This window comes from Moesziomyces antarcticus (assembly GCF_000747765.1).
Source record: "Moesziomyces antarcticus DNA, scaffold: scaffold_v10009, strain JCM 10317, whole genome shotgun sequence".
In the NCBI taxonomy this organism is placed as follows: domain Eukaryota; kingdom Fungi; phylum Basidiomycota; class Ustilaginomycetes; order Ustilaginales; family Ustilaginaceae; genus Moesziomyces; species Moesziomyces antarcticus.
The window spans coordinates 471,425-489,949 of record NW_014639001.1 but is presented as its reverse complement, the minus strand read 5'-3'; the positions used below and the strand labels follow the sequence as shown (position 1 = coordinate 489,949).

The following is an 18,525-nucleotide window of genomic DNA, read 5'->3' as shown; positions in this document are numbered from 1 at the left end:
GGCGCACTGACCACCGCTTCACTCTGCACCACCATCCGCATCACCTGCCGTCATGTCGGACATCGCCGTCGTCGGAAGCTTTTCCACGCCTCCAAACGGGTCTGGCAGCCCGAGGACGCTGCTTACTGAGCAGGGGGAGGCTCGGGATGCGCTGCTGCACATTGCGATGGCACAGGTGCTTCCGGACGATTCAGGTCTGCATGCCACCTCGCGCTCCGGCCTGTCGAAGCTCGAGAACTGGGCAGCCAGAGCGGCGCAAGAGGGCGCAGACGTAGTCGTGTTTCCCGAGTACTTTCTCAGTGGTGCAACCCACGAGCTATGGTCTAGCGTTCGTGGCCAGCAGTCGGAGGCAGAACAGGGAGAACAGGCTTGGCTTGATGTGATCCTGCACGTCGCGCGCAAGTACGATGTAGACGTCGTAGCGGGTACGGTTGTGGAGCTGGGCACCAAAGCCGAGCTACCGCACAGGAAGGATGGTGACGAGCTGTATAACACCTCGTATTACGTTTCGCGCGGAGGCGAGGTGCATCGATACACAAAACAGAATTTGTGGCATCCGGAACGGGCTACACTGTCCAACTCGCACCCTGGATCGCATCCGGACCAACACGAACTCGCAACGTTTGTGATCGAAACCAAACGTGGGACGAAAGTGCGTGCAGCGATGGCGATTTGTTGGGATCTGGCATGGTACGATCGCTTCAACCAAATGCTCACCCCACCCTTTTCCGCCGCTTCCGACCTCGATCGAGAGGGCCAAGTCAAGGGTCCGGATGTGATCTTTGCCCCGACTTGCTGGTACGCTTCAGACGGCGGTTCCGCTGCACTGGCTTGGAATCCAAACGCAGAAGCAAAGTTGCTCGACTCTCTAACCCAAGCCCGAGCTGTCGAGATCGAAGCCCTAGTGGTCATGTGCAACATCGCAGGTCCCATCTTCACCCCCGACCAAATGCAATCCCTCATCCAACAGATCAAGTCCAACCCGGACACAGATCTGCCTCTGATAGGACTGGGCAGAAGCACCATCGCTGCACCCTTCTTGGGCATCGCAGCACAAACACCCGATGCAAACGAGGCACTCCTGCTCCAATCCATCGACCTCAACGTCCTCCTAGACGCACGCCAAGTCTACCGCATGCGCTACGACCATGCCCTGCGCTAGAAAAATCAAGAATGCACATTGCCAAATTGTGCCTGCACCCTTAATGTCTGTGCTTGGCCTTCAACGCTGTGGCTTATGCGAGTGTCCGTCGCTATTGCTGTCGCTCAGCTCGTCGTCACCCACATCAAAGATCGCATCCTCCTCGTCGGGCGACCTCTTGCTGACCAGCCGCTCCAGCTCGTGATTATCTCCGCTCTCGCCACCCGTCGCCGCCTGCGACGCGCCAAATTCGGTGGTGGTGGCGAGCCTCAGTGCACCGCCTCGACCGATACGATTGGTGTCCATGCGACGTCGCTTGCGCGCGCGCAGCAACAGCCACGTTCCCACCGACACTGCAATCAGCAGAACTACCAACGCCAACGAGCCAGCATCGTAGTACGCTCGCCAGCGCGCCTCCTCTGCCACCTCGGCCTCGGTCTTGCCCGAGCCCGGGATGACGGGCGAGCCGTCCTTGCCGATCTGCGCCACGCCTCCACCTCCGCCCGTGACGAGGATGCGGTCAGGCTCATCGCCGACGCGCGAGGGGATCATGGCATTGGGACCGGCCACCTTCATGTAGTCGATGCCCATGAAGCGCACCATCATGTCGTGGCTCTCGATCGGCTTGTCCACCCCGACCATATGGCTGGCGCCGCTGATGCCGACGTAGGTGAGGTTGCGCGCCGTGCGCCACGTGCCCGCCAGACTGCCGTTGACGTACCAATCTTGCGCCGGATGCTCGCCGAACCCCTTGCTGCCGCCCCACTCGAGGTTCTCGGCGGTGCGTCGCACGCCAATGGCGTTGCAGATCAGGTCCTCCTCGCCCGCGAAGAGCAGCACGCGCACTCCGCTCTCGAGCAGCTCGGGCAGCAGCGACACCGAGGCGGGCGAGGTGACGTCGCTGCGCATGGCCGAGCCGACGTTGGCGTTGCACTCGACCCACGCCTCGGGCTTGTGGTCGTCGTCGACATGCAGCGCCTTGCGCACGTCGGGGCGTCGGAGGTAGTCGTACATGGCCGAGAGCGTGTTGGGCCAGTTCATGCCGCACGCGGGCGAGGTGTCGCTGAGACGCACGTCGTAGATGTTGATGCACGTAAAGGCGGACGAGCCGGGCGGTTTGGCGGTGGTGGCGGCTACGATGGTCTGGAGGATCTCGTCGCAGGTGCCAATCTCGCGCGGGCTGCCCGAGCTGGTCGTGAGCCTGGCGAGCTCCTTGTGGCAGCGGTCGACGATGTTCGAGACGCGCTTGTAGTCGTCCGAAGAGGTGGACCAGATCTTCTTGTCGATCATGGTTTCGAGTTCGGTGCCGTACTGGTTCTTGGGATCGATGAAGCCGTTGCCGATGGCGATACCCTTGAGTGTGACGGGTGGATTGTGGGCCTTGATGATCGCTTTTGCGGTGTAGGGGATGTATTGGCCGGCAAAGCTCTCGCCGGCGAGGTAGACGTCGACGCCGCTACCTTGGCTGCCGAACTTGAGCTCGACGTCGCGCGAGTACTCGGGGAAGACCTGGACGAATTGCTGCAAGAAGTGGAGCACCTCGTCGGCCGCCTGAGGCAAGGAGTTGGCATAGCCGTTTGTGTTGACGTAGCTGAAACCGGTGCCGACGGGCTGGTCGAGGAAGAGGATGTCGGCATACTCGTTCCAGCTTGCGCCGTCCTTGACCCACACAAGGCCACCCTTGCCGTCCATCCTCCAAGCACCGACCTCCATCATGGCGCCGTCGAAGGAGGAGCAGCCGGGCCCGCCGTTGAACCAGACGATGAGTTTGCGCTTGGCGGGGACGTGACGTGCTCGGAGCAGCAGGAAGAAGAGGTGCGCATTGTCCTTGGGTCGACCGTTTGCGCCTTCGGTGCGTGCAGGCAGGTAGCCGGCGGACATCTGGAGCGGGTGACCCACCGCCGACGATGAAGATCCTTCGCCATGGAGGTCGGGCAGCCCGGGCACGTGGAAGGATGAGGCGGCGGGGATGGGGATGCCGCGGCGCAGCAGCACCTCGCGCGGGTCGAGGAGCGGCATGTGGATCGAGTGGTGGTGGCGTGAGGGCAAGGATCGAAGCGCAGCCCAGACGAGTGACAGTTGTGAGTGTGATCGATTGATTGATTGATTGGGTGATTGAGAGAGTGGGTGACTTCAGGGTCGCCTCCTTGCTTGAGCTGCGTCGGAGTGAGTCTTCGCAGCGTGACAGCAGAAAGGCAGCAAAGAGGCGCGCGTGTCTGTGCGTTTGGGCCGGGCGGGATTTTAAGCAATGTTAGATTATAGAGACGCGTCTGGCTGCCGTCAGTCAGCACGAAGTCCCGACTCAGGGTCCAACTTGCTCTTTGCTCGCAGCTGAGCTCAACCGGTGGGGCCTCCTTCCTCTCGTCCATTCGCATCGCATCGGCTTGGCAATCGGCACACGAAGCAATGCGCCGCTGCGCTCAAGCTGCCTCGCCAGCATCGCCACCATGGACGGTCGCTCGGTCGATCCAAATCCACCGCCAGATCCGCATGCTGTGCTCCAGCAGCTCATAAGGCAGGCCGAAGCGCGCTCATCCTCGCCGCCTTCCCATCGAGACAAAGACGATCACAACGATGACGCATCATCATCCAGCGATGCAACCTCGCCACAGGCATCCGAAGAGACCGTACCTGGCCTGCTGCCCTACGAGCATATCTCGGCCATCATAGCCTCGCTCTCGGCCGATCGACGCGAGCTCACCACTCTGCTCCGCCAACGCAAGCTGCTCCACACCGCACACAAGCGCAACACGGCGCATCAGCACTCGCTCGAACGCTCACTCAACCTCCTCGCCAAGACGCGCGACGAGCTCAAATCCGCGCTCGGCTCGCTCGACGTCGCCGACATTGTGGATGCAGAAGATCAGTCGCTCGAAGTCATTCGCACACACCGGCTCGCCGAGGACGCTGCAGCCAGCTGCCCTCTACCCCCAGCAGCCGTGCAGCAAATCCCGCTACTCCGTCTGCAGTCCATCGAGCGCGCCGAGTTCGACAACGCGCTCGCTTCCAGAATGTGGATCGACATGGAGGACCACCAGATCCGCGCCGCCGTCAAAGCATCCGCGCTCAAGGCGCACACCATCGAGCTCAGCACCGATCCCAATTTCCACGGCGACCCACTCGCAGCAGCAGCCAGTCTCGACGACGATACCGTGTTTCGCCTCGCAGAACAGATCGAGCACTCGGCTCAAACTGCCTCTTCGCGTGGTTTGACAGCAAACGGGCTCGACTGGGCCACCATCGCCGGTCGAGTAGATGGGCGCACCATCGACGAGGTGCGCACCCGATGGAACGGCCACCTCCGTCCAGGCGTCAATAACGCACCGTGGTCGAAGGAAGAACTCGACCAACTCATCAGTATCGTCATGCCGCACTTGAGCGCCTACCTGAGCCGAAACAAAGACCCGGACTCTGGCGTCTCGACACAAGCACAACCACAGCACGAGCTGCCCGTCCCATGGCAGGCAGTGACAGATCAGCTTCGCACGGCTCGCACCGCCTATTCCTGCTTCGCTGCATTCTGCGAGGCGTTGGTGGCTCGCGATCAACCCGACGTGGAGCCAGTGGAAGACGAGGAGAGCAAGTTGCTCTTCAGCCTCTTCCGCGGCGCCTGGCGGCTCATGACGCTGCACAGCACTGCCACTCCGAACGTGTCCCCCTCGGCCTTGCTTCCCTCCACGGCTTCGGGATCCGACAACAAGGCGGGCGCGTCGTCTCGCACGGCGTCGATCTTGGGCAGCGTGGCACGGCATCCTCAATACGCCTATCGGCGATTCCGCAACACCACCGATCCCGCCATGGCCACGGGCAAGTGGTTACCGCACGAAGACCTGCTTCTTATCGAGGCAGTGCGTCTGCTCGGCCAGGACAATTGGGGTCCCGTGGCAGCACGTGTGCCCGGTCGCACCACACACCAGTGCCGCGAACGCTGGGTGCGCAGGCTCAAGCAGCTCGTAGCCTCCGCCGACACCGCAGCGTCCACCCACACCCACGCTGGACCAAGTACAACCACCGCAGTCCACGCGCAATTCGACGTTACGCAGCTCAAGGAGCTGCTGGGAAAGACGCGCAAGGTCCAGTGGACACCGGAGATGGACCGAGCCCTGCTGGGGTACGTCGACGCATCGCAGGATTACAAAAGCAAGGATGCGTCGACGTTCGGACGGATCGCGCAGCTCGTAGGTGCAAGCGTGGGTGTTGCGCTGTCGGATAAGAACGTTCGCGATCGGCTGGTGTTCTTTCGCCGTCAACGCGATTCGGCCGTGCCCAAGACTCCAACGGCGTCCGAGACGGCCAGTGCAGCCGCTGGACCAGCGAAGCGCGCGGCCGAAGACGTTGTGACAGATCCACGCGAAGAGGCAGAGATGTCCAGTGGCAGTCGGGCCGGCGCTGGTGAGGCCCGTGACGAGATGCCAGCGCGCACCACCATCATGCCCGGTAGCAAGCGGCAGAAGCAGGTGTGACCTCGATGAACATGCAATCGATCGGGGTGTCAAATTTCCCCCATTTTTCCGATTCCGATTTGTGAAATCACGTGAAGCAGCGAGAGAGAGAGGCTTCGGAAGGAGCGGGTGGATTTTTTCCCTTTGCATCTCGGAAGACCATCTCTCCACCTTGTCACTCTATCGCACCCCACCGGTCCGCATCGATCAGCGTTTCGTCCCCCAGGAGGGCTCAACAGTAAACTACGACGAAACGGCACGACTGTATACGCATCGCAGTATGGCATCACTCTTGCGCAACGCAGCGGTGCGTCGCAGCGCACTGTGCTGTGCTGGACCTTCCAACGCCTCCCTGCCCGTCGCTACATTCGCCACGTCGACACGCAGCCTGATTGCGGACAACAAGACTGACGCCACGCCTGCACGGGTTCACCGTTCTACATCCGAAGCTAGCGTTGAGGGGCAGGGTAAGACGCAGCGCGAAGCCATCGCCTCGGCCATGGGAGTGCTGGACACACTTGCGCGCGATGTAGCCTCTCCACCGCCTCGCCCGACCTCGACCGAATCCGTCTCCACTCCCTCGTCACCGGGGTTGGAAGCGGTCTACGACAGCACGGGCCCCGTCTACACACCATCTACACTTCCGCCTCGCACGGACGCTACACTGGAATTCCTCACGAACCTGCTCATGAAGGCGGGTAAAAAAGCGCAAGCTCAGCGATTCACCACGCGCACAATGTCGATCCTTGCGACGGTGACCAACTCGAACCCTCTGCCGCTGGTGCACGATGCGATCGAGCGCACCGCCCCACTGGTGAAGCTGCAGAGCAAAAAACAGGGCGGCAAATCGTTGCAGGTGCCCGTAGCGCTCACCCAGCGCCAAAGCACGCGCAAGGCACTCACGTGGATCATCGAGGCCAGCAAAAAGCGTCCCGACCGCGAGATCGAAAAGCGCCTCGCAGCCGAGTTCCTCGCCGTCATCGAGGGCACCAGCTCCGCCATTGCCAAGAAGGAGGAACAGCACCGAATGGCCACTGTCAACAGAGCAAATGCCGCCGTCCGAATCTAGTTTCCCTCACCACCGATGTGCAACTTGTAATGTAACTGTATTCCGACATGCTGGAAGTGACCTACAAGACTGGTTCGAAGAGCCGAGAGTGAGTGTGTATGACTCTTTGAGGGAGAGGGGGGGAAATTGCGATCGGGTGAGGGTGCGAAATCGGGGGTGAGATGAAGGTGTGCCGATGGTGAAGCGGTGAGGGGGCCATGCGCGCGCGTGCTAGAGGTGCGCTTAGCCGAGCCGAGCCGCGTTCGGAAAAGAATGCTTCTGTTGCCACGGCTCGTGCAGCGGCAAAGCGCCCAAAAATAAACGCGCGCATTTCGCAGAGTGTGTTGATCTGCAGCGCATGCATCCCAACACGCATCTGCCCTAAACTGGCGCCCTTTTTTTTTTTTTGGTCCAGGCCCCGACGCACGAAAGGCAGCGGTTTCAGCCATGTTTGACCCGACCAACAGCCGCTCTACACTGCTCTGCTCTGCCCTTTTCCGGGATAGCTTAAACATCGAGCTGGCGCATTTCGGATTGGCATCTTGACATCCCACCCCCACCATCGTCCTCGGTAACAATGACGCGTCGCTACCTGTTTCCCGCACTGGCGGTTTCGTTCGTGTCGATGGTGCTGCTGGTGCTCGTCACCATCAGCACGCCCACGACACTCTCGGACAGCACGCCGTTTGATTTCGTGCGTTCCTCGCGTCTCGACGGCATCGTCGATCTTAGCCCGGGTAGCAACGATAAGCGTCCGCTTGGCGCACTCAAGTTCGGCACCTGGGGCTACTGCTCCGCTCTGAACGGCACCGACAACTACGCCTGCTTCAAACACTCCCACGGCTACAGCGCCACATTCGGCATCAATCCAAACACTACCGCTACGGCGGCACGCGATTCGGTCACCATCGGCGCCTCCTGGACCCGAGGACTCGCTGTTCACGTCGTGGCTTTCGTCGCTGCTATTGCTGGCCTCGTCCTGACGGCTATCCCCAAGCAGCCAGTTCGTCTTGCTGCGACGGTGGTCAATGCGGTAGCCGCACTGCTGGCATTGATCGCGTTCTGCATCGACATTGCGCTGTTCGTCTACGTCCAGAAGCAGATGAAGAAGGTCGCCGACTCGCCCAAGAGCATGCCCGGTCCTGCATTCTACATGGCTCTCATCGCTATCCCCATCGCCATCATCGCCACCGCGCTGACGTTCCTCAACTGGAGATCCGAAGGCCTCGACAAGGTCGTCACCTCCGGCTACGATTACCCCGCCCAGACCGAGTGGAACTCGCACCAGATGCAACCCACCACCACCTCCACCGAACACACCCAGGGCGCCTCCTCCGCCAGCGCCCAAAAGGTCCTCGACGCCTACGAGGAGAGCAAGAACTAATCCTCCCCCCCCCCCCCTCCCTCTTTTGCGCTCATTTGCAATCACACGCTGCTCCCGTCTTTTGTCAAATCTTTTATTTCCCTCTGCTGGGGTAAAGGCTGGGCTAGGCGAATTCGGTGCCAAAGATCGTGTTGACCTTGTTGGCCGTATGCCAGCCAGCGAGCGCTGCGGCTATAGCGGCTGCTTGGGCGAGTAGCGCCACGGTGGCAGCGAGCATGAAGCGCGGCGTCCACACCTTGAACAGCATGAGGTGGCGGCTGAAGAGCGTGCCCGCTAGTGCGGCGGATGTGGTGAGCAGCAGGGCGTTATAGAGCGCCAGTGTGAGCAGCGCATGCAGCATCACGGAGGGTGTGGCCATCTTGCGGCCGCTTCCACGTGGGAGCGGGGTGGCATTCCACACTACCGCCAGCACCACCAGTAGCGGTGGGAGCAGCGAGACCGCGCCGAACGAGTTGAGTGCCACCAACACCGGCGACAGCGGGTAGCTGACCGTCGGGCTCGTGAGGAACGCTACGCGCCACTGGATCGACGCCAGTGTCGCCTGGTGACCGGTGCCGAACAGCCCGATGTAGCCCAGCAGCGCAAGCGACGCAATCTCCGCCGCGGAAAGGTGCACTGCTCCGGCGGGAGTTTCGGTGCGCTGACGGTGCAACACCACCCGATCCCTCTCGGCATCTCCCAACTCCACAGCCGCTAGCGCCGCAACCAGCACTGCGGCCAGGGCAAGCTGCCCAGCAGGCTGCGTCACCAGAAACAGCACCGCAAACACCGCACCCACCAGCAACACATAGCTGCTACCCAGACTGTTCGAGTATCCGAGAATCGTCACTTTGGTCTTTTCCTCGCCCTCCGCCGCTGCCTCGCGTCGGATCTCGAGACACAGCGGTGCGAAGACCCAGAACACCCCCGCGACCCCGGGCAGTCCGAGCGCCAACACCGCCACCCACCCCTTAACCCACTCGACTCGTGCCGCCTCGCCGCTCGCCTGCACCGCATCGAGCGCCACCGCCCAGTCCAGCACCCAGTACCCTGCCCCGAGCATGAGCGCCGGCCGCAGCGCCCACGTAAAGAACATCGGCGCCACACCCACGTAGCTCCTGCTCTGCGCCAAGAACCACGCCACAACGCGCGGCAGTGCAAACGCGGCTGCATACGATGCCACCATGACGTACGGACTGTTCAACGCCGCTGTGCCCGCAAAGAACGTCGAGGTGCAGTGAGCAGCCTGCTCCTCGCGACATACGCGCGGCATGGATGCGGCCCGAACGAGCAGCAGCGCAACTACCGCCATCAGACCCAATCGCACCTGCTGCCGCTGCGTGCTCGCTGCACCAACCGCGAACGCGCCCCGCAGCAGAAGCAGCACCGCTGAGGCGAGCAGCACGAAGCGATCCTCAAAGATCAGCAGCGAGTTGCTAGCGAACGACCCCGCGTGCAGCAGCAGTACTATCCATCCGGCTGCATCCAACACCCGAGTCGTCGTCGGCACCGCCACCGAATCCGACTCTCGGGTCCGTATGCTGCGTCGCAGATTCGCGCCCGACGCACTGAGTAGCAGTCCGAGTTGAGAGCCTACCGCGCTGCCCGCAAGCAGCCCGTCCAGCAGCGTCAGATTCGCCAACCCCGCCAGCACTAGCTGCGTAGCTGTCGCCGCAGCCGCACCCGTCGCCGCGCCAACGAGCGCAGGAGTACGCACCGCCGCATACACCACCCTGCCCAGCTCCTCCGCACCGCTGCTGGCCCTCTCCACCATTACGTCCCCATCGGCAGTGTCGGCATCGAGGCGACCAATGAGGCCGGTACGTGCGCCGGAGCGGAGCACCCACGCCGACGCGAGGCCCAGCACGAGCACTAGCAGCCCAAGCCCAATGCGCACCTGGTCGAACTGCGCCCACACGCTGCGTGCGCTCACGAGGCTGACGCGGTTGAACGCGTGGTACGCCTGCGCAGCCTTCCTCCACAGCGTCTCGACGTCCGCCTGCGCCGCTCGGCCGTGGAGCGCAGCAGCGAGCTCGGCGTCCGCGCGCACGGCGGCCAGCCAGCGCGCATCGAGCTCGGAGCGGAACGCCGCCAGATCGGGCGACTGCGCGGCGTACGCTGCGAGGTAGGTGCGCATCTGTGTCGCCATGATGCGCAGCGCACGCAGCAGCGTATCCGGATGCGCAAAGAGTTCGGGCACAACACTGCCCAGGTTGCTGTACGGCACACCCACCCCGAGCAGCAGCGCCAGTGTAGGCACCACGTCGATCTGCTGGATGCTCCGGTGGGCCCCATACGGCGGCGATGGCAGCGGCGAGAACGCGATGCGGCTTGGCAGCAGCGCCTCCAGCTCCGGTGTGGAGATGTACTCGGCTGCGTCCATCTTGCCACCGCGCGCCGTGTAGCCGAATCCGGACTTGGCATACATCCAGATCCCTGCGCCCACCTCGAGCTCTCCGTCGCCGCCGTGGTCGCCATGCTCGTCCATGCCGTGGTCGCCCAGGACCACCAGCAGCGTATCGTCATCCATGGCGTCCGTCACGTTCTGCACGAAGCGCTGCATCTCGCCCAGCTTCGTCGCCATCTTTTCGTGGCTCGCTCCGAAACGGTGCCCAACATGGTCGACGCCCAGAGTGTGTCCGACCAGCAGGCGCCAGTGGTCATGCACACCGGCCTTGCGGTCAGCATGCTGCGGCTGCAGGAAGGGCAGCAGGCGGGATTCGACTCCACGGTCGACCGTATCGAGGTCCTCGACGTTGAACGAGTCGTACGTCCACATGGTGTCGTTGTCAAACAGACCAGGTAACACCGTCGCCCACGTGTCGTCGCCTGCAAACACGAGGCCGGCGCGCGCATCCGCACCACGCTGCGCCAGGATCGAGGCGCGCAGCTGAGCGATCCACGTGTCCTCGTGCACGCGGCCGACGCCCGTGCCCGCCGAGCCAAAGTTGGCGCCCGCCTCGAAAAACGTCGGCAGCGTGCCTGCCGTAAGCCCCTTGAGCCGCTGCAGCGTCGTCGTGGGCGGATCCGCGGCGAAATGCGCCAGGAACCCAGCAGGACCCGGCCGCTTTGCATGCACGGGGCTGCCATGCTGCGCGGTGAGCTGTGCCGGAAGTGTGAGGACACTGTGATAGTGCGGATTCGGCTTCCATGCGTCTTCCACTCTGTCGGACACCGACCCCGCAGGAGGCGGTGGGGCGATAAAGTCGTACCGCAGCGCATCGATCACGATGACGACCGCCTTGCTATGCGTCGGCTTGAGCCTACACTCGCCCATGCCCGTTTGCGGATCGAGTGTCTCTGCCCATTTCAGAAGTGCAGCATCGTCAAACGCAGCCGGCGGCGCAGGAAGCGTCCATGCCGAGTCGGCGGGCCTGGTGCAGTTGTTGGCGCCTAGCAGCTCGTGACGCGTGAGGAGGAACCCCTTGACGAAGAGCCAGAGTCCGGCGAAGGTCTGCAGCAGCACGAGAACGAGGATGCCGATCACGGCGAGGAACGCGCGGTTCGGCGACGCCGCTTTGGGAGGTACACGGTCCGGATGCCGTGCGGCGTACGAGGAATGCGACGAGTGTGACGAGTGTGACGAGTGCGACGAGCGCCGTTGACGCAGCGCCGAGCTGCCAAACGCCGGATGCTGCGGCGTAGCCATGCTCACCTCGGGCGCTGGATTGAGCGCGGAGGTCGGCATCGTGCGGACTGAGTGGGTGATGTTGGTGTTGGTGTTGGAAGTTGCGAGCCGCGCAGATCGACGTCCGTGCTTTCCGCGATCCGATCCGTCTCGCCTCCACTCGCGAAATTTTGGACGTGTTAGACCGAATCATCGCTAGTCCGCAATCGGCGATCCACGCTTTGGTCGGAAGACCCGTTGTGGATGCACCATCAACGGCAAGATCCTTGGACCAGAGCAGGACACCATGACTGATGGCAATGACGATGCATGAGACCAGTTCCTGAGCGTGCTTACAATCTCGGAGTTTGTGCAGTGGATGTTCGAGCAGAGGTGAGGAGGGCGAGCCGTTTGAAGGCACTGCTAAGTCGACGGATTGAGCGCACCTCCTCCGATGGTCGGCGACGGGTACCACCACAAGGGGTCTCTGGCTTGTCGATCGTTGGCAGGCGTACCTCCCCTGAGGACCTTGATGAATACAGCCGCCACCGTCGACAAGTCGTTGTTGGTGGATTTCCGCCTTGCCCCGGCCCGGTATGTGCATCCGGGACTCCCATCCGCCCACGTGCACGCCCTGGAGGCGTCGCTACACATACCTCCTCGGGGGTACGACGCACGTAACCTGCTCGCTCTCTTCGACACTAAGAGTCACAGTCGCGACTGTTCACACTGTGGATAGACCAACATCCCAGTTTTCGTACTGCGACTAACACATTCGTTCGCAACCATACCTCTGCAGGGTGTCGCCGGGCTTCAGCGTCCTAGTGCAACCATCGCAGGCTTCGACGCTCGTATGGCTATCAGAACGGCAGGGGCTAGGATCTGCCACTCTCCGCCTTTGATTCGTCACTACCTCGCTCGGGCGTGGTAACAAAGTATCAAGCTCAATCTCCGAAACCAAGCCTCATTCCGCGTTACCCGTCTCTTTCCTCTTGAGATTGCGGATGCCAACGTCGCAGTGGATTACACGAACCTCATCGCCGCAGGTTCCAGCTTCGAGTCCACTGCGACGTTCGCATCCGCAATCTCAAGGGATATCGGGCCGACACTTCCAAGTACCGTCCAAGTACCGATTGCAGCCTCTCTAGGACAGCGGTGGCTCCGCCTGCCTCGATCTGGTGTTGCTGTTGGCCCATCTGGCCGATGAGGACGGCATGTTTTGCGCGCGGGCTGAGCATCGCTCAGGCTTTCGACACGATCAATGCCGCGTACTTTGACACGCACGACTTCCTCAAGGTCGCCATCTGACGCGAGGCAGGCGATCGATTCGTCTTCCGGGCCATCGAATTGACAGCCAAGGGTGCAGGCGAGGCCGAGTGGACCGTCTCGTCGACCGTACCGTACAGACTGATCATGGCCGTCGATGCCGACAACAAAGTCGCCAGAGCAGCCGTCCAGTCGGCCAAGAACCAGGTATTGTCGGTGTCGATGAAGCAGCGCGAGGAGACGTAGTGGTGCCCAGCACGAGTGAAGCGTGGAAGCAGCAGCACGACCTCGTGCGACGTGATGGAGAGAAAACGGCGTCTTGGATCCGATCGTCGCACCGAGGTCCCGTCGCACGCGCCCTCCTCCTTCCAAACCCTCATCTCATTCCTCGCTTCAGCCCCGCAGCGAGCCCCACTTCGAGCCCTAGCCCAAGCTCGCTGTTCCCTGGCCTGCAATAACGCCTCTTCCCGCCACCCTCGCCCTTACATTCACCGCCACCACTCTTCCCACCCAGCAAGAGCCGTCCTACTTAGAGATCACAACTTACTCCGCGCGCTTGCTCCGGCGCGGTTGCTCCGGCGCACAACGACGGAATCGCATTCCACCACCGCTCTGCAGCTCAACTCATCCGCGTAGCACAGGCGCAAGGCAGCGACGCGCCCACACTCACCTTGCCTTCCCCACACACGCGCGACCTGCTGCGTTCAACACTGCATCGGCGTCCACTAATCTACATATATACAACACGAGCTATATACAAAGGCTATTTACACCCTCCTTTACGGAGTTACTTGCTGCTGGTTGCAGACTTGAGTCTCCTGAGCAGATCGTCATCCTCACTCGTCTCGGGATGGAAGGTCAGCTTTCCGTCCTTGAACAGCGTGACTGTATCGACGGTTTCGCCGTCCTGAACCACCTCCTTCTGCTGGGTCTTCTTGGTCTCCCGTTGCGGTTCGGAGCGCCAGTTTCCGCCGATGCTGGCAACCACAAAACCGGGGACCATGGCGAGGATGCTCTGGTGGTGGATGTTGGCCGACTTGAGCTGGTGTGCGCGCGACTCGTAGATCCTCGGCGTGGCGCGGATACGGCCGCTGCGAATGCCGCGGAACGAGTTGAGCTGCTCGCCAACCTGACCCACCGCAGGAAGCCATTCGGAGAACGTGCGTGCGCGCGTGTCCTTCTTGCCGTCGTCGGATCCATCCACATCGCCAGACGTCGCAGGAAGCGCGTTCGGGTCCGACATGATCCTCCACCTAATCAGCAGATCCTCGATGGGCTGCGTGGGGATAAGTCGAATCAACACCGCCAGCGGCCACGATACCGCACCGATAACGATCGAAACCGCCCAGTCGCGTCCAGTGAGCTTGATCACCGAGAACGCCGCACCGCCAACGAACATGATGAGGATCTGGAATCCAATCTCAATCGCCATGATGCCCAGGAACCACGGGTTCTTGTGCAGGTTGCTGAAGATGTTGAGCTTGCGGTTGAGCGAACGCGAATTGACCTGGTTGAACAGCTGGCACCACACGAACGAGTTGAACACCAGCGCAGAGAGTTCCGTATCTTCGCGCGCGATCGCCGCCTCGGTGGTACCGTTCATGCCCAGGATCGACTTGCCGGCAAAGTTGAGCACCAGGATCACGGTGAACTGGTAGATCGACTGGCCCACGATCATCTTCCACATGTCGGTCGAGATGAGCGGCGCAGTGCGGCGGTCCGGCTTGCGGTCCAGCAGTTCAGGCGTGGCAGGGTCGGTGGCGAGCGCAAGTGCGGCGAGCGTGTCCATGATCAGGTTGATCCAGAGCAGCTGCACCGCCTTGAGCGCCGATTCGCCCTCCTCGGACGCGACGGCGGTGACAAAGGTGACAATGACGGCCGAGATGTTGACGGAAAGCTGGAACTGGAGGAACTTGCGCACCGCATCGTTGACACAGCGGCCCCACATGATGGCGCTGACAATCGAGGCAAAGTTGTCGTCCATGAGAATAATGTCCGAGGCCTCCTTGGCCACCTCGGTACCGGCGATGCCCATCGAGAAACCGACGTTGGCTGTCTTGAGCGCGGGACCGTCGTTGGTACCGTCGCCGGTGACACCGACGACCTCGCCGAGGCTCTTGAGCGTCTCGACGAGGATCTTCTTGTCCTCGGGCGAGGATCGGGCGAGCACCTGCAGCTTTGGCACCACCTCGAGCATGTCGGTTCGGCTGAGCTTGCGGAAGACGGGGCCTTCCATGACGATGCCACCGGGAGTATAGATACCACACTGGGTGGCGATAGACTTGGCGGTGAGCACATTGTCACCGGTGCACATCTTGACCTGCACACCAGCACGGCGGCAAGCTTCGACGGCGTCGGTGACACCGGGTCGCAGTGGGTCCTCGATGGCGGCGATGGCAACAAGCGTGAGGTTCTGGGCGAGCGAGGCGTACTCGACCTCGCCCGACTCGTCATACTTGGCGTCGGCGGGCGGGAAAGCCTCGAGGTCACGGTAGACGAGGGCGAGGGTTCGGAGCGTCTGGTTGGCGAAACCGGTGATGGTGGAGTTGACCTTGTCGAGCTTGGCGGCATCGAGCGGCTCGACGTGAACAGCGTCGGCATCCTGGCCCTCAACCTCGACGTGGTGAGTGCAGAGACGGGTGAGGACCTCGCTGGCACCCTTAAGGTAGACGCGGAAGCCGCCCTCGGGGCGCTTGACGACGACACCCATGGCCTTGCGCTCGGAGCTGAAGGGGATCATCTGGACGACCTCGGCGCGGTCTCGCGAGGCACGGTAGTCCTCCCAGCGGAGCTCCTTGGCCATCTTGAGCAGCGCGGTCTCGGTCTTGGAGCCGACAAATCCAATGTCCTTCTTCTTTTCCTCGGTGGCGGCCTTCTTGCTCGACTTCCACTTGAGGAGACCAGAGATGCCGTGCTTCTTGACAGCGACGACGGGGCTAACAGCCGCATCGTCGGAGGCGGATTCGGCGTCCTCTTCAAAGGCAGTCGAGTTGATGGCGATGGAGTCGTTGAGGAGCTTCTGGAGCGGCGTGCTGATGGCGCTGTTGAGCTCGTTCTGCTCGACGATGCGGGTCTGTGCGTTGGCGGAGGAGTCGTGCTCGGTCTCGACACGCTTGCGGTTGGCCTCGAGGCGGTCGGCAAACTTGAAGTTGACGCCGATGCTGCCGGCGACGACGCTCATCTCGTTCTGGGTGAGCGTGCCGGTCTTGTCGGTGCAGACGACGCTGGCGTTGGCCATGGTCTCGCAGGCGCCGAGCAAACGGACGAGGAGGTTCATCTTTGTCATGCGCTTCGTGGCAAAGGCGAGGGCGAGCGTGACGGCAAGGGGCAGACCTTCGGGCACGGCGACGACAACGACGGTGACGGCAATGATGAGGATCTGAATGAAGTCCTGCGCCTTGTCGTTGGCGGTGCGGTCGGGCTCCTGGGCGAGGTGAACAAAGAATCGGATCATGAGTGCGGTGAAGAGAATGATACCGGCGGAACCACCGAGCCAGGCGATGAGGTCGGCGAGGCGGTTGAGCTTGGACTGGAGCGGGGTGTCTTCGGCGTCGCTGCGGAGGGAGAGCATGAGCTTCCCGTTGAAACTGGTGGAGCCGACGGCGATGACGACGTACTCGCCGACGCCCTCGAGGACCTTGGAGCCGGAGATGAGGAAGCAGTCGCGGTTCTTGGGCTTGGAGTTGGTGCGGCGCGCCTCTTCGAGGTCCTGGATGCACTCGTCGTAGGTGACCTTGCGGATCATGTCGGACTCGCCGGTGGCGCCGGACTCGTCGCACTTTACATTGTGACCGCGGAGGAAGATGCCGTCGCAGGGGACGATCTCACCGGGCTCGAGCTGGAGGATGTCGCCGACGACGACGTCGTAGACAGACATGAGGGCGGGCTTGCCCTGACGGATGACCTTGACGTCGCGCTGCTCCTTCTTTGCGTTGAGCTTCTTGAACTGGCGCTCCTTCTGGTAGTCGTTGACGGAGCCGACGAGGTCAACGATGACGACGGCGACGAGGATGGCGACACCCTCGACCCAGTCAACCTGTGCGGCGTCGCAGATGGATTCGACGCCGTTGACGGTGCAGGCGACCTGCTCGGGGGGCGTACCGAAATCGGTGTAGAGACCAAGGGCGAGCGAGATGACGGCGGCGATACAGAGGAGGATGAGGATCTTGTCCTGGAGGGCGAGCCACATGAGGAGGAGGAGGCTGTTGGACTTGCGCTCGGGTAGCGTGTTGTTGCCGAATACGCGGACGCGGTCCTCTTCGGAGGCGTTGACAAAGTTGGGGTCTCGGTTGGTGGGGTCGGCGATGGCGGGTGTGCTCTCGATGTCGTGGTGGGCGGCGCCGGACTCGATGGCCTTGACGCCGCCGAGGTCGAGACCGCGGTGCTCGTCTGTGCCGAGGGATGCGAGGACGCCCTTGACACCGCCCATGTCACGGAGCTTCTCTACGCTCTTTGGGTCGAGGAGGTCGGCGAGCTCGATGGGACGGAAGGGGAAGGGGCGCGGGTCGACGTTGCGCTGACGCTCCTTTTCGGCAGCGAGCGCCTTGGCCTGAGCCTCACGTCGGCCGGAGCGTGTGGTGCTCTTGAAGGCCGACTTGACGCGGCCGAAGAAGCCCTGAGGAGCCTCATCGGCGTTGTCCTGAACGGCTGCGGCCTCGGAGGCGATTTCGACGTGCTTTTCGGTGGCGGACGACATGTTGTATGATGCTAGCCTATACCGTGTCGGGCTAGGGGGAGCTCGTTGGAGCTTGGTGTCGGGTGATGGGTATAAGCAAGGATTCAAGCAGACATGTTCTTGCTGGAAGGAGAGAGGGGGATGGTCGGGTCACAAATGCGACAGGCGGAGAGGGGGGTTGTTGGTCAAGACGAAAGAGGAAGGCAACGATGGAAGATGGACAGCAAATGCCAATGACTATATAGCGGGCTTGGGAGGCAATCGGCAACAGAGACGGGATCGATGGGGAGTGTGGGTGTGGGTGAAAGCGGTGCGCGCGTCTAGCGATGTGGATCGAGCGAGCGAGGTGCGGAGGAGAGAGAGGAACGTGCTCAGTCCTCAGTGGCGGAGCTGCAAGCGGGTCGGAGGCATGGAGCTCGCCAAGCCGTCAAAGAGGGCAGCTGTGTGTGCAAAGTCGCAGCACGCTCTTCCGCTTTCTTGGCTAAGAGAGAAGAGTGGCAAAGCAACGCGACAAAGGCATGAAGCTCCAAAATGCGGCGGTGCTGCTTTGCATCGCATCCTCTCGTGGCACTTTGCGAACAAAAAAGGGTCTCATCCGCCACACTCCACAAAGAAAAGCAAACGCGACAAAAGGGGGTTGCAGATGCAGTCTCGTCTTTTTGTTTCGAGCTTTTCGACGCGCATAAGCTTGGGCCTCATGCATGCCAAGACTCGGTCTCAGCTCCGCCTTTGGGCGCTTCAATGCGTTGCTGCTCCACCGCGCTATTTTGGGTCTCTCTCTCTCTCTCTCACCCACTCTCGCTCCACGACCCACCCTTGACGACTGCTCGAAAACAGATGCCCTGGACCCAACTGCGCCTCTCTCTCTGGCTTTGACGTCTTGGCACCAGCCCCTCACCTCTCCATCCCCCATCCCCACGTGTGAGCTTGGCCCCATCTTCAACTGCACATGCACACGATCATCTTCCCCTTTCTCTTTCTCG

General features: G+C 62.0%; 7 protein-coding genes across 7 annotated transcripts; 4 read left to right on the top strand and 3 right to left on the bottom strand.

Moving 5' to 3' along the window:
• Positions 1 to 52: 52 nt before the first annotated feature.
• PAN0_009d3837 (carbon-nitrogen hydrolase) lies at positions 53 to 1,162 on the top strand (the record flags this gene model as incomplete). Its single annotated transcript, XM_014800796.1, has 1 exon — positions 53 to 1,162. The coding sequence occupies one exon, from the start codon at positions 53 to 55 to the stop codon at positions 1,160 to 1,162; it is 1,110 nt and encodes a 369-aa protein (XP_014656282.1).
• Positions 1,163 to 1,222: 60 nt separating this feature from the next.
• On the bottom strand, positions 1,223 to 3,160 carry PAN0_009c3836 (alpha/beta-hydrolase; the record flags this gene model as incomplete). Its single annotated transcript, XM_014800795.1, has 1 exon — positions 1,223 to 3,160. One exon carries the CDS (start codon positions 3,158 to 3,160, stop codon positions 1,223 to 1,225), a length of 1,938 nt encoding a protein of 645 aa, XP_014656281.1.
• Positions 3,161 to 3,588: 428 nt separating this feature from the next.
• Positions 3,589 to 6,652, top strand: PAN0_009d3835 (ribosomal protein S7; the record flags this gene model as incomplete). The annotated part of the gene is made up of 2 exons (XM_014800794.1): positions 3,589 to 5,598; positions 5,795 to 6,652. 2 exons carry the CDS (start codon positions 3,589 to 3,591, stop codon positions 6,650 to 6,652), a joined length of 2,868 nt encoding a protein of 955 aa, XP_014656280.1.
• A 556-nt stretch (positions 6,653 to 7,208) lies between these two features.
• On the top strand, positions 7,209 to 8,015 carry PAN0_009d3834 (pali-domain-containing protein; the record flags this gene model as incomplete). Its single annotated transcript, XM_014800793.1, has 1 exon — positions 7,209 to 8,015. One exon carries the CDS (start codon positions 7,209 to 7,211, stop codon positions 8,013 to 8,015), a length of 807 nt encoding a protein of 268 aa, XP_014656279.1.
• Positions 8,016 to 8,118: 103 nt separating this feature from the next.
• On the bottom strand, positions 8,119 to 11,682 carry PAN0_009c3833 (ER membrane localized phosphoryltransferase; Gpi13p; the record flags this gene model as incomplete). The annotated part of the gene is made up of 1 exon (XM_014800792.1): positions 8,119 to 11,682. One exon carries the CDS (start codon positions 11,680 to 11,682, stop codon positions 8,119 to 8,121), a length of 3,564 nt encoding a protein of 1,187 aa, XP_014656278.1.
• A 373-nt stretch (positions 11,683 to 12,055) lies between these two features.
• On the top strand, positions 12,056 to 13,113 carry PAN0_009d3832 (uncharacterized protein; the record flags this gene model as incomplete). Its single annotated transcript, XM_014800791.1, has 5 exons — positions 12,056 to 12,069; positions 12,144 to 12,267; positions 12,401 to 12,528; positions 12,648 to 12,727; positions 12,920 to 13,113. The coding sequence occupies 5 exons, from the start codon at positions 12,056 to 12,058 to the stop codon at positions 13,111 to 13,113; spliced, it is 540 nt and encodes a 179-aa protein (XP_014656277.1).
• A 541-nt stretch (positions 13,114 to 13,654) lies between these two features.
• PAN0_009c3831 (calcium-translocating P-type ATPase) lies at positions 13,655 to 17,563 on the bottom strand (the record flags this gene model as incomplete). Its single annotated transcript, XM_014800790.1, has 1 exon — positions 13,655 to 17,563. The coding sequence occupies one exon, from the start codon at positions 17,561 to 17,563 to the stop codon at positions 13,655 to 13,657; it is 3,909 nt and encodes a 1,302-aa protein (XP_014656276.1).
• Positions 17,564 to 18,525: the final 962 nt, after the last annotated feature.